At 42.4% G+C, this 14,199-nt stretch overlaps 1 protein-coding gene across 2 annotated transcripts in view; it reads left to right on the top strand.

The window, feature by feature from the left end:
* The window catches only part of CENPN (centromere protein N), a 28,252-nt gene extending 14,865 nt beyond the window's left edge, over positions 1 to 13,387 (top strand). Inside the window, exons 7-11 of one of the 2 annotated variants that reach the window (XM_017888216.1) lie at positions 975 to 1,076; positions 3,108 to 3,171; positions 4,662 to 4,774; positions 8,141 to 8,267; positions 12,887 to 13,387. In XM_017888216.1, the coding sequence (XP_017743705.1) occupies positions 975 to 1,076; positions 3,108 to 3,171; positions 4,662 to 4,774; positions 8,141 to 8,267; positions 12,887 to 12,963 (483 nt within the window). In that variant the 3' untranslated portion in view covers positions 12,964 to 13,387. Of the gene's footprint in view, positions 1 to 974; positions 1,077 to 3,107; positions 3,172 to 4,661; positions 4,775 to 8,140; positions 8,268 to 8,536; positions 9,300 to 12,886 lie in introns of those variants that run through there. The other variant, XM_017888215.1, reaches the window with a different exon arrangement.
* Positions 13,388 to 14,199: the final 812 nt, after the last annotated feature.

Below are 14,199 nucleotides of genomic sequence, written 5' to 3'. Positions count from 1 at the left end.
AATACTTCTTTACATTTGGGGTCTTCTCCTCCATGATACATAGTGGTCTTTCATCCACTTACAGCCAGGTGAGTACACCTTGCCACAGGTAGTTTAAACATTACCCCAAAGGCTAATGTTTTTTTTTGTTTGTTTGTTTATTTTTCCTGAGATGGAGTCTCACTCTCTCACCCAGGCTTGGGTGTAGTGGGGTGATCTTGGCTCACTGCACCTTCCTCCCCGCAGGTTCAAGTGATTCTCCTGCCTCAGCTTCCCAAGTAGCTGGGACTACAGGCACTCATCACTATGCCTGGCTAATTTACTTTTCTATTTTTAGTGGAGACTGGGTTTCACCATGTTGCCCAGGCTGGTCTCAAACTCCTGACCTCAAGTGATCCACCTGCCTTGGCCTGCCAAAGTGCTGGGATTACAGGCATGAGCCACCGCGTGGCCTAATACTCATTACTATTGTGTATCTTAAGGCATACTTGTCTCTATTCTCTAGATCTGGGTAAACATCTTATCCTATCATAGTAATTCTGTTTCCGTCTTCTTTTCCCCTAATGACAGGAAACTCTTACAAGCTATATTTAGTATACACTTTTTTCTTCAGTATTTGTCCTAAAGCATACATATTTGCATTTTTGTATGGCAATATCATTATAGTATTAGATGACTGGTATTTAAAAACAGTAACATTTTGAGTATTTATTGTTTATTCGTAAATCTGAACTTGATTTATTAGTAACTTCTAACTTTAAACAGGATCACTTTTCTAAAAAATGATACAAAAGACTGCATTTATCAGAATCTTAATGGTATTAACCACTTTGTTTTTGAAGCTCAGTAACAGGCTATCAGATTTTTCTCTAGACTTCTTTTTACATTTATGGGGAAACTATTCACTAATTGCTGCTCTTACATTTTACTTCAACAAATATTACAAACACAGAGACAGTAATCCTAATAATAGTCTTGCAAATTTTCATTTCAAGGCGCTGACAATTGCTAGCAAACACCATCAGATTGTGAAAATGGACCTGAGAAGTCGGTATCTGGACTCTCTTAAGGCTATTGTTTTTAAACAGTATAATCAGGTGAGCCAATCAGTGACTCTCTTTAAAGGTAAATCTTTATTTTCTCTTTCACATAGGAGTTAGAAGCTACTGGGAAAAGTAGCTACTGGGAAAATCTACCTCCGACAAGAGGAGATCACTTTAGATATTACTGAAATGAAGAAAGCTTGCAATTAGTGAACATGAAAGGAAAATAAAAATTCCTCACAGCCATCTTTTTATAATTGTATTGTGTTTTATTCCAGTCATTAGTCATTGGAGTCTATGTTGTAGATCTCAGCTTCCAAATCAGCTAATCACACTAGAATTTGTTTTCTCTTTAGAGTAACTTCACATTGTCTTTTGAAGCTAAATATATTATTCTATCAAACAACAGAAAAGAAGAATTAACTTTTTGTCCCATCAGTCAAGTAGGTTATACAGGCACTGGAATTAAAGGGAAAAGCAGTGGTTTTTTAAGTCCCAAAGTTCATGTGTTAAAATTATTTGAATGTAATGTTCCCTCTAATGACAAATACAGATGTGTCCTTACAGATGCAGGGGTGTGTTTTTTCAAACTATGCATGGCAAATGTCTGCATATGTGTTGACACTCCTGTGAGTGCATTGTTAATGCTCTGTGTATATCTTTGAGCCACTAGAGATGTTATAGTTCTGTATTTTCATCTGTTCTAAGCAGAAAGAAGTGATGGCTCTGTGCAAGCAGTCCCTCCTTAAGGAAAAATTAACATTAAGAACTTACACCATGAGGCCAGCCACAGTGGTTCACGCTTATAATCCCAGCACTTTAGGAGGCCAAGGTGGGACAAATGCTTGAGCCCAGGAGTTCGAGACGAGTCTGGGCAACATAGGGAGACCCCATCTCTACAAAATAAAAGATAAATAATATATATGTTTTTTAAAGTTAGATCATGATTTTCTTCTCTAGCCATCCTCTCCTACCTACTACCCTCTCACCAAATTGATATAAACTGTTCTGCTATAATATGACAGTAGTGGCCAGGCACGGTGGCTCATGCCTGTAACCCTAGTTCTTTGGGAGGCTAAGAAGGGTAAATCCCTTGAGCCCAGGAGTTTAAGACCAGCTTGGGCAATATGGCGAAACCCCGTCTCTACAAAAAATATAATAGCCAGGCATGCCGGGCGCAGTGGCTCACGCCTGGAATCCCAGTACTCTGGGAGGCCGAGGTGGGCGGATCACGAGGTCAGGAGATCAAGACCATCCTTGCTAACATGGCAAAACCCTGTCTCTACTAAAAATACAAAAAAATTAGCCGGGTATGGTGGTAGGCACCTGTAGTCCCACCTACTTGGGAGGCTGAGGAGTATGACGTGAACCTGGGAGGCAGAGCTTGCAGTGAGTGGAGATCGCACCTCTGCCCTCCAGCCTGGGCAACAGAGCAAGACTCTGTCTCAAAAAAAAAAAAAATAGCCAGGCATGGTGCCACATGCCTTTAGTCCCAGCTACCTGGGGGGCTGAGTTAGGAGGATCTCCAAAGCCCAGGGAGATTGAGGCTGCCTCGAACCATGATCATGCCACTGACTCCAGCCTGAGCAACAGACTGAGATATTGCCTCAAAAAAAAAAAAACAAAGACAGTGGCATTCTTAGGAAAATCCACGTTGTCAAGCACTAAACTATAAAAACAATGGATTCAGTGGGTGAAGGCAGGAGAAGGGGTTCAAGAAATTCAGTCTTACAGTAGGAAAGTTATTTTTCCAAAAGCAATCTCAGTAAGTTTTTTAGGGTTATGAAGATTCAGCACTGACGACGCTGAAATACCACAGTGCAAATGCTTCCATAGATTCCCTGGGCTTTGCACTTGCCAGATCCATTTCTATGATAAAGCACAGAGCTCCTCAAACAGAACGGTCGAGTTGCAGGCTCAGCAGCCTCCTTGTCAGTGTCCTGTTTAGTTCAGCCAGGATATGGCCTTGGACCTTTCCGTTGGAAAAAAATAAGCGTTTGGCATACTTTAATATACTAAAAAAAAATTAATACGTGTATATCAAGATGTCAAAATTAGTAAAATACTCACTTTTTTTTTCCCTAGACCTTTGAAACTCACAACTCTACAACACCTCTACAGGAAAGAAGCCTTGGACTGGATATAAATAGTATGTGTGTGTTAATATAAAACTGAATTTTGGAAACGCATCATTCCCTTACAGATTTCTTTCACTTGGTAAAACGTGTATACTAGGATCCTAATTCACAACTTTCATTGTTTTCAGAAAAATTGAAAATGAAATATCTATTGGAGGAAAGCTAATCTACCATAGGTCTCCTTTAGGATTTACTAGGATGACAATAAACAACAAAACAATAATGACAAAAACAAAAATTAGCTAACAGTTGTTGAGCATTTCTTGTGTGCCAGGCACCACACTAAGATGTGGCCAAAGGCTATATGTAGCCTTTCCTTAATCCTCACAGTAGTCCCATGAATAAGCACTATTCATCAGGAAACTGGGTTTCAGGGAGGTATGGTAACTCTCTAGGCAAAGTCACACAGCTAAGGAGTGGCAAAACCAGGAGTGAAATCCGGGTATGTCTGGATCTGGAGCCCATGCTCTTACTGCACTGGATAAACTTCTAGAACAATCAGAATCATGACTGTATTGCTACTCCCAGATGTCTGAAGTCTCTCACCAGAAAACCCAAGAGAACAGAGCATACAACTACTAAAGTAAATTTACAAAAGTGGTGGGGTAAAATATAAATTCATAAAAAAATGAAAACTTTCCTATCTCTTAGTAGAGATTTGGCAATGAAATGTGCCACTGTTATAAACTAAACACTTCTATGATTTTCCAGTGTCATAGGAACTGCTGTTGATCTCATTTTAGGTAAAGAAAGCAGGATATAAAATTGTGTGTCTCTTACAATTCCAGTTTTAAAAATATATAGGTGAGGCTAGGAACAATGGTATGCATCTGCGGTCCTGGCTACTTGGGAGGCTAAGGTGGGAAGATCGCTGGAGCCCAAGAGATCCAGTCCAGACAGGGCAACATAGTGAGACCCTGTCTCTTTATGGTTGTTTTTGTTTGTTTGTTTGTTTGTTTGTTTGTTTTTAAGACAGAGTCTCACTCTGTTGCCTAAGCTGAAATGCAGTGGTGTGATCTTGGCTCACTGCAACCTCTGCTTCCCAGGTTCAAGCGATTCTCCTGCCTCAGCCTCCCAACTAGCTAGGATTACAGGTGCCTGCTACCACACCCGGCTAATTTTTGTATTTTTAGTAAAGATGGGATTTCACCATGTTGGCCAGGCTGGTCTCGAACTCCTGACCTCAAATGATCCTCCCACCTCGGCCTCCCAAAGTGCTGGGATTACAGGCATAAGCCACCGTGCCCGGCCAAGACCCCATCTCTTAAAAAAAAATACATATATAGGCTGGGTGCCGTGGATATATAGGTAGATACATGTATATCTACTAGATATGTGTATATATATATACACACAAGAAATTATTACAGCCAAGAGAAGCAGCAGTAAATATTATTTTAAAATTATACAAACAATTTGAAGGGTTAGGAATGAAAGGAGAATAATTTAAGGAGGAAATATATTCCTAATGGCTGTTTTATTTGAAATCTTCCACCTATAGTGGATTCAAGGATCATACATGAAAACAAAGTAGAAAAAGAGAGAGTCCAACGAATAACTCAAGAAACATTTGGAGATTATTCTCAACCACAACTAGAATTTGCACAATATAAGGTAAGACGTCGTAATAAATATTAACTACAAGATGTCAACATTTTTTAAAAAGAACAAAAACCTTAAGTGGAAGACAAACCTAAAAAACTGTTCCTTTTTCATTTGTCACTTAAATTTCATGTAATTAATTTATGAATTAAATAAACCTCTTTATTGTATTTGTAAGTTCCTGTGTTAGCAAAGGAGACTTTTAGAAATTATGAATTTGGGCCAGGCACAGTGGCTCACACTTGTAATCCCAGCACTTTGGGAGGCCAAGGCAGGCAGATCACCTGAGGTCAGGAGTTCGAGACCAGCCTGGCCAATATGGTAAAACCCCGTCTCTACTAAAAATACAAAAAATATCTGGATATGGTGGCACACACCTGTAATCCCAGGTACTCAGGAGGCTGAGGCAGGAGAATCACTTGAACCCAGGAGGCGGAGGTTGCAGTGAGCCAAGATCACACCATTGCACTCCAGCCTGGGCGACAGAGCGAGACTCCATCTCAAAAAAGAAAAAAAGAAAGAAATTATGAATTTGCCTTTTCGTCTCATCTTACATATTAATGCAGTTATGCATAACTGGGAGTAATTTGTATATTTGAGGGGGAAAAAAATGTAGATTATACCATTCTAGCCCATCCACAACCTAGGACAGTATTTGGCACATAATAGGCACTCATAAATACTTGCTGAATAAAAGAAAGAATAGATAAGTCATTACATATTCCAGCCGGCATCACATGGAGAAAAGCCAGTAACCTAGGCAGTACCACAAATGTGACTTGTTCCAGAAGTGTGCCTTCCAGACATGTGCTGCTGCCCACCAGGAAGGCCAGGGCAGGGGCTACAGGTGTTTAATGCAAACCCACTGCCACCACTAGGAGAACTTGAGGCTAATATTGTGATCACTCTAATTTAGGTCCATGCTCATACTCAAAACACCTTACTGCCCGCAACCTTCCAATAAATTTTTTTCTCTTTAGCCTTTCTATAGCTACAGGCCACACTTTAAATCTGCCATTGATCTGCTCACTTAGGCCCAAAGCCTGTTTGATATGATTTAGTTTTAGTGGGAAAAATGGATTGACACCTTTCAAGTTGGGTCCCTTAATGGCAGGCTTTACACTAGTTCCTTTAAACAGGCGATAAACTACAACAGTGGTTCTCGAAGCGTAGTCCCTGGATTAGTAGTATCAGCATCACTTGGGAAGGGGGAGGAAATGCCAATTCTTGACCCTACCCTAGTCCTACTGGACTAGGGGAGGTGGGAGCCTGCATTCTGTTTTCACAAGCCCTCCAGCTGAGTCTGCACACGCAAGCATGAGAGCCACACGTCTAACATGCAGAAAATGTGCTTTCTAAACTTTCCTTTAGACACATCTCAGAATGGCACTATTCTGTATGTCAAGGTACACATTTATTCGTAGCTTCTACTAATTTTTTCCTACCTTTTCTATTTTCAAAAATGTCAAATCTGGCCAGGCGCGGTGGCTCTTTGGGAGGCTGAGGCGGGCAGATCACCTGAGGCCAGGAGTTCAAGACCAGTCTGGCCAATATGGTGAAACTCCATCTCTACCAAAAATACAAAAATTAGCCAGGCATGGTGGCACACACCTGTAGTCCCAGCTACTCTGGAGGCAGAAGCAAGAGAATAGCTTGAACCCGGGAGGCAGAGGTTGCAGTAAGCCGAGATAACACCACTGTACTCCAGCCTGGACAACAGAGCAAGACTCCATCTCAACAAAAAGGGTCAAATCTTCAGAAAACTTGCAAGAATATTCCAGTGAACATCCATTTTTCTTGGCTTCAGTTCACCAGTTAACAGTTTGGTGCATTTACTTGAACCATTTGAGTTAGTCGCAGACATTACTCATCCACCACATAGTTTACTATATTGCCTCTGAAATGTAATGATCACTTTAAAAAAAAACTGAAATTTAGAATTTCATGGATATTTGATGATATCAGATGATATGGTAATAGTATTGGGGTTCACTTCTTTTTTTTTTTTTTTTTTGAAGACGGAGTCTCGCTCTGTCACCCAGGCTGGAGTGCAGTGGCACAATGATCTTGGCTCACTGCAACCTCTGCCTCCCAGGTTCAAGCAATTCTCCTGCCTCAGCCTCCCGAGTAGCTGGGATTACAGGTGCCCGCCACCACACCTGGCTAATTTTTTTTGTGTATTTTTAGTAGACACGGGGTTTCACCTTGTTGGCCAGGCTGGTCTCAAACTCCTAGCCTCTGGTGATCCGCCTGCCTCGGCTTCCCAAGGTGCTGGGATTACAGGATTGAGCCACCGCGCTCAGCCACAAGTTGATAATTATTTTACCTGGGTGATGTGCACATGGGGCTAATACCATGCTCCTTACTTTTGTATGTGTTTAAAATATCCCATAATTAGAAGTTAAAAAGAAATCTCAGCTGGGCACAGTGGCTCACACCTATAATCCCAGCACTTTGGGAGGCGGAGGCAGGCGGATCCCTTGAACCCAGGAGATCGAGACCAGCCTGGGCAACATAGCGAAACCCTGTCTCTACAAAAATTCAAAAATACAAGGCGTGGTGGCATGTGGCTGTAGTCCCAGCTACTTGTGCTGAGGCAGGAGAATGGCTTGAGCCAGGGAGGTCGAGGCTGCAGTAAGCCATGTTTGTGCCACTCCACCTTGGGCAACAAAATGAGACTCTCAAAAAAGAAAGAAAGAAAGAAATCTCTGTGTGTCTCAAAAAAAATGTGGTATTTTTACATTGAAGTTACAGATTGCAAAAGAGAGCATTAATTTTCCATTAAGAATGCAAACTGTAAAGGGCACCTGAGGGTGGAACTGACAGTCAGCATCTCCCATGTGGCAGGCACTGTGCATGCTGGCATTTTGCCTTGAATGTTGTTTGATATACCAGTTGCCCTCTATGTTTTGTTTTGTTTTGTTTTTTCTGAGATGGAGTTTCACTCTGTCGCCCAGGCTGGAGTGCAGTGGCACCATCTACGGCTCACTGCAGCCTCCGACTCCTAGGTTCAAGCAATTCTCATGCCTCAGCCTCCGAGTAGCTGGAATTACAGGCACCCACCACCATGCCTGGCTAATTTTTGTATTTTTAGTAGAGACAGGGTTTCACCATGTTGGCCAGGTTGGTATCAAACTCCTGACCTCAGGTCATCCGCCCACCTCGGTCTCCCAAAGTGCTGAGATTACAAGCATGAGCCACCATGCCTGACCTGCCCTCTGTGTTTGCAGTTAGCAGATTAAATGGTTCCCACCCCTGTTAAATCCTTTATTTCTTCATGACAAGAATTAATGAAATGTTATTCTGATTTCATTATATTTTAGCATTCGTATTTGTACAATACGTTTAATAGTCATTTATAAATATGTTTGTTGACAGCTTGAAACGAAATTCAAAAGTGATTTAAATGGGAGCATCTTGGCTGAGAGGGAAGAACCCCTCCGATGCCTAATAAAGTTCTCTAGCCCACATCTTCTGGAAGCATTGAAATCCTTAGCACCAGCCGGTGAGTGGTCAGCTTACTCTATAAGCTAGAAAAATTCACAACATGCCTCCATTCCGTCCTTAGAATCTGCTAATTACTTCGGAGCTCTCCCATCACCCCAGTCTGTTAGCCCATCATGCTCTCTCTTACATATTCTGCTTCTTTACTTAATGGGGAAGAGGGGCATCTATGATCCACCCTCTAATCTCAGCCATTTTTAAACTGACTCAAATCCATCCTCCTGTGATGACTTTTAATTGTATTTTTTCCTTTTTTATTGTTAATTTCAGGTATTGCAGATGCACCACTTTCTCCATTGCTCACTTGCATACCCAACAAGAGAAAGAACTATTTTAAAATTAGAGATAAGTAACACGTGTGTGGTTTCCTAAGCACAGCTCCCCCTCCTTGATACCGCACATGCACTTCAGTTCATGGCTAGCTGTATAGCTTCTGTCTGGAAACTTGTATTTTCAAGAATCCGTGGTATTGAATTTTTAGAAATACTCACATAATTGTTGGGAGTGATTCATTCCTCCGCGATACGCCTCCTCTCTCCGATATCCTGCTAACTGTAGCTGCTGTGGCATCTGAGATGACAGGACATATATATATATGGCCCCACACTTGACCTTGAGTGCCTGAATGCTCTGAAATCAAGCATATGGCACAGCGCTTGAGACTTTTGGGTTTGTGTCCTTTCTTCTATGGCTGTCTCTTCTTAATTCTGGAGAGGTCTGGTTCCATCTTAATTCTGGAGAGGTCCCACTGGCTGGTTTCCAGGGATTGATTCTTAAGCACCAGATCACAGAAAGAAGCAACAAGAAACTATACTCAACTCAAAAGTTTTTAGGAGAATCATGAAATTGGTCCATTCAAAGGATAGAGTTGAGTCCACTGTGTTATTGTTGTAAGAGGTTGCATATTTGGTGAGTCCGTTATATAAAATAATGTTCTTATTGTAAATATACTTTTCATAATCTATTTTACCACGTATGTAACATTCAAACTGACAAATATTATACTGACTTATGAATAAAGGTGTCAAAAAACTGGCACATCAATTACTTTTGATGAAAGTCCTTCAGTGATCGTCACTAAATACCCTATCTTTTTAAAAAATTTTTCCTATTTATTTATTTAGACAGGGTCTCACTCTGTCACCCAAGCTGGAGTGCAGTGGCATGATCACAGCTCACTGCAGCCTTGACCTCCCAGGCTCAAGTGATCCTCCCACCTCAGCCTCCCGAATAGCTGGGATTACAGACATGCTCCATCATGTCCAGCTAATTTTTTTGTTATTGTTTTTTGTTTTTTGAGACAGAGTCCCCTTCTATCGCCCAGGCTGGAGTGCAATGGCACAATCTTGGCTTCCTGCAACCTCTGCCTCCTGGGTTCAAGCGATTCTCCTGCCTCAGCCTCCGAGTAGCTGAGACCACAGGCATGCACCACCATGCCCAGCTAATTTTTGTATTTTTAGTAGAGATGGTTTCTCCATGTTGCCCAGGCTGGTCTTGAACTCCTGGGCCCAAGCAATCTGCCCATTTTCGCCTCCCAAAATGCTGGGATTATAGGAGTGTATTAGTCTGTTCTCGTGCTGCTAATAAAGATACCTAAGACTGGGTAATTTACAAAGGAAAGAGGCTTAACTGACTCACATTCCCACATGGCCGAGGAGTCCTCACAATCATGGTGGAAGGCAAATGAGAAGCAAAGTCATGTCTTACATGGCGGCAGGCAAGAGACCTTGTGCAGGAAAACTCCCATTTATAAAACTATCAGAGCTCATGAAACTTATTCACTACCATAAGAATAGTATGGGGGAAATCGCTCCCATGACTCAAGTATCTCCACCTGGCCCTACCCTTAACACATGGCAGTTATTACAATTCAAAGTGAGACTTTTGTGGAGACACAGCCAAACCATATCACAGGCATGAGCCACCATGCCCATCAGCATGTCTTTTTTAAACATTTTAAAATCTATTCTTTATCTTGTTTCAGAGATGATTTGGAGTTACAAAAACACATTAGACTGGGCATGGTGGCTCACATTTGTAATCGCAGCACTTCCCAAGGTTTCTCCTAGTGTACTCTCACACTTCTGATAGCAGATGTGGCAGTGGGGGGGGCAATTCTTCCACATATTAAGCTAGTATGAAACATGATACACAAAATGACATCACTCAGAGTCGGGTGTAGTGGCTCATGCCTGTAATCCTAGCACTTTGGGAAGCCGAGGTGGGCAGATCACCTCAGGTCAGGAGTTCGAGACCAGCCTGACCAACATGATGAAGGTGAACCCCGACTCTACTAAAAGTACAAAAATTAGCCAGGCGTGGTGGTGTGCACCTGTAATTCCAGCTACTCAGGAGGCTAAGGCAGGAGAATTGCTTGAACCCGGGAGGCAGAGGTTGCAGTGAGCCAAGACTGCACCACTGCACTCCAGCCTAGGCGACAGAGTGAGACTCCATCTCAAAAAAAATTAATTAATTAAATAAAATAAAATAAATGACATCACTGTGGTTCAGAGCTCTAAAATGGAGGGAGGATGCCATTCTAAGAAGGACTCCCTACATGACCTGCAACTTGAAAAAAATAAAAGCTCCAAAAAAAAAAAAAACAATACAGGAACTTACCTTGAACCTTTGAATTAGGCCAAATGGCAATGACCACTGCATCCTGGAAAGTTGAATTTCACCAGCACTGCAACTCAACAGCACCAACCAATAAACTATGGATTTTTGTACTAAGCCAATCGCCTCTTTCAAAACAACTTGTCACCTTGTCTAATCACCCTCAGCTTTTTTAAAAAACCCCCTCCTCTACCCTCTCTCTTCAGAACACAAGTGGCTTCTAGCTGAATCTGTCTCCCAAATTGCAATTTCTAAGACCTCAATAAAAACACCTTGTCTTGCAGCTTTGCATTGTGGTCTTTTGCCCCTCGGACGACATTAAATGGTGTCAGAATTGAGTGGGACAAAGAAGCAACTCTCTTCTTTGTTCTGGGGCGGCCACAGATTCAAGCACAGTTTCTGCAGGAGGAACCGCTTGTGTTCTACGCGCCTCCCATGGCCACGGAGCCTGTTGATGAGTTGTCTCATTCCCTAACTCCCTACCTTGGTTGAGGTTCTTTTTCCAATGTCCTTGGTTGCCAGCTGTCCAAAAAGGGGTTTTCCCTTTTTAGTGAGAACCTATGGGGACTTTTACTTCTAAGCATATAGGTGCCGAGTCACCCCCTTCCGGAACCCCTGCTGGTTTTATGTACAAAAGTGACAGTCTTTCGTCTTATAAATTTCTTTCTTAGTGAACCAATATCAGTAAAAGTAATCTGGAATTACAGTAGCCAACCTGGAGATGCTTTTATCTCACAAAACATGTTTTTCTTCATGTGCAATTAAAAGGGCTAGGCTGGGTGCGATGACTGGCGCCTATAATCCCAGCACTTTGGGAGGCTGAGGTGGGAATATCCCTTGAGCCCAGGAGTTCGAAACCAGCCTGGGCAACATGGTGAAATCCCCATCTCTATTTTTATTTATTTATTTATTTGTTTGTTTGTTTGTTTTTGAGATAGCGTTTCACTCTTGTTGCCCAGGCTGGAGTGCAATAATGCGATCTCGGCTCACTGCAACCTCCACCTGCCAGGTTCAAGCGATTCTCCTGCCTCAGCCTCCCAAGTAGCCAAGACTACTGGTGCTTGCCACTACACTCGGCTAATTATGTTTTTAAGATGGAATCTTGCTCTGTTGCCCAGGCTGGAGTACAATGGTACGATCTTGGCTCACTGCTCAGCCTGCCTCAGCCTCCTGAGTAGCTGGGATTACAGGCACACGCCACCACGCCCAGGTAATTTTTGTATTTTTAGTAGAGATGGGGTTTCATCATGTTGGTCAGGCTGGTCTCGAACTCCTGACCTCAAGGGATCCTCCTGCCTCGGCCTCCCAAACTGCTGGGATTACAGGTGTGAGCCTTCATGCCCAGCCAAAATTCTATTCTATTTAACTTGATTTTTCTCTTCATAGCCAACTCACTATTTCGTTTGTGAAACTTCTAGGGAAATGTCAGACTAAAGAATACTGAAGCACAGAAAATGATGGTACTTGGGCATGCTGGGTGCTTTTGAAAATGGAAAGGCCTGAGAAACAAGCCTGAGAGTCAAGGTCCCTCTAACCTTGTCTTATTCTTGTCTCAACCAAGGAATGTCCCTCTGGAATTTCCCTGCCTGACTAAGAAAGCTTCTTACTAAAAGAAACACAGTTGCATTCTATTCTGTCCTTCAAATCTCATTATCTATCAAAGAGATGAAGACTGAGCCACACATGGATGGACCTCTTCATAAGGCCTGCCCTTCAGGCTCATTCAGATTCCAAAGAGAATCATTTACAAGTTAATTTCTGTCTCCCTAGTCCTTTTATTCCTCCTGATAATAATTTACTGCTCCTCAAAAGAATTATACACATTCCCCATCTCCTTATTCGCCTATGAAAAAGGGTATATAAACATCCATACCCCATTGGGTGTTGGGGGATAATCACTCTGTAATTTCTCCCTTCCCCCCGCCAGGCACATTAATAAAACTTGTATGCCTTTTCTCCTATTAATCCATCTTTTATCAGTTGATTTTCAGTGTATTTTTTTAGCACTTTTTAGCAGGATCCAAAAGCTGTTCTGTTATTCTGCTATTCTGCAAGCCACAGTCAAGGGACCCAGGACCTGAGCAGCTGTATGTCCCATTGTATCCAAGATGTTAAAATCATGATGTCACAACATTTAGACATGGTTAACCAAATGTATGCCTCTCCTGATACACAGCTAACTGCTATAAACTAATGCAGGCCTCCTTGTTAAAACAGACCCCCTGTTACTCAAATTTGACCAATCTTGGAAGCTTGGATGTGCACCGACTTGACAACCGCTCTTTGTGGGACATGACACTCTAGACACAAGTGTTTTTCTAGCTCTAAGGGAAACAGATAACTAGTCTATGGCCAACCAGCCAACCAGCTATGCTGCCTCAGATCTTGATCAAAAGAGGGAAATGTGAAAAGTGGTGTAACTTTGGTTCAGAGCTCTAAAATGGAGTTGCGAAGCCATTCTAAGAAGGACTGCCTGCACAACCTGCAACTTGCAAAACACAAAAACGAAAAATATGAACTTGCCTTGAAGCTTTGAACTGGGCCAAAACTGCAGTAACCACTACATCCTGGAAAACTGAATTTCACCAGTGCTACAACTCCTGAACAGCGGCAACCAATCAACTATGAATTCGTGTACTAAGCCAGCCACCTCCACCAATGACAATTCTTTCAAAACAACTTGTTTATTAACCCTCTGCTTTCTTTTAAAAACCTCTGCTTCTCTCCTTCTTTTCAGAACCCCATTTGGCTTCTAGGTGAATCTGTGTCTCCCAAATTGTAATTTCTTTTTTTTTTTTTTTTTTTTTGAGACGGAGTCTTGCTCTGTCACCCAGGCTGGAGTGCAGTGGTGTGATCTCGGCTTACTGCGAGCTCCACCTCCTGGGTTCACGCCATTCTCCTGCCTCAGCCTCCTGAGTAGTTGGGACTACAGGCGCCCGCCACCAGGCCTGGCTAATTTTTTGTATTTTTAGTAGAGACGGGGTTTCACCATGTTAGCCCGGATGGTCTCGATCTCCTGACCTCGTGATCCGCCCGCCTCGGCCTCCCAAAGTGCTAGGATTACAGGCGTGAGCCACTGCGCCTGGCCCCAAATTTTAATTTCTAAGACCCCAATACAAATGTCTTGTTTGGCTGGATGTGGTAGCTTGTGCCTATAATCCCAGCACTTTCAGAGGCCAAGGCAGGTAGATCACTTGACCCCAAGCTGGCCAACATGGCAAGACCCTGTCTTTTTTTTTTTTTTTTTTAAATACCTTGTCTTACTGCTTTGCAGTGTGGTCTTTCGCCTCTTCTTTTTTTTTTTTTTTTTTTTTTTT

Source organism: Rhinopithecus bieti, unplaced genomic scaffold, assembly GCF_001698545.2.
Source record: "Rhinopithecus bieti isolate Rb0 unplaced genomic scaffold, ASM169854v2 scaffold_17826, whole genome shotgun sequence".
NCBI classification, from domain to species: domain Eukaryota; kingdom Metazoa; phylum Chordata; class Mammalia; order Primates; family Cercopithecidae; genus Rhinopithecus; species Rhinopithecus bieti.
The sequence above is the reverse complement of the archived record's forward strand: the minus strand, read 5'-3'. Positions and strand labels throughout refer to the sequence as shown.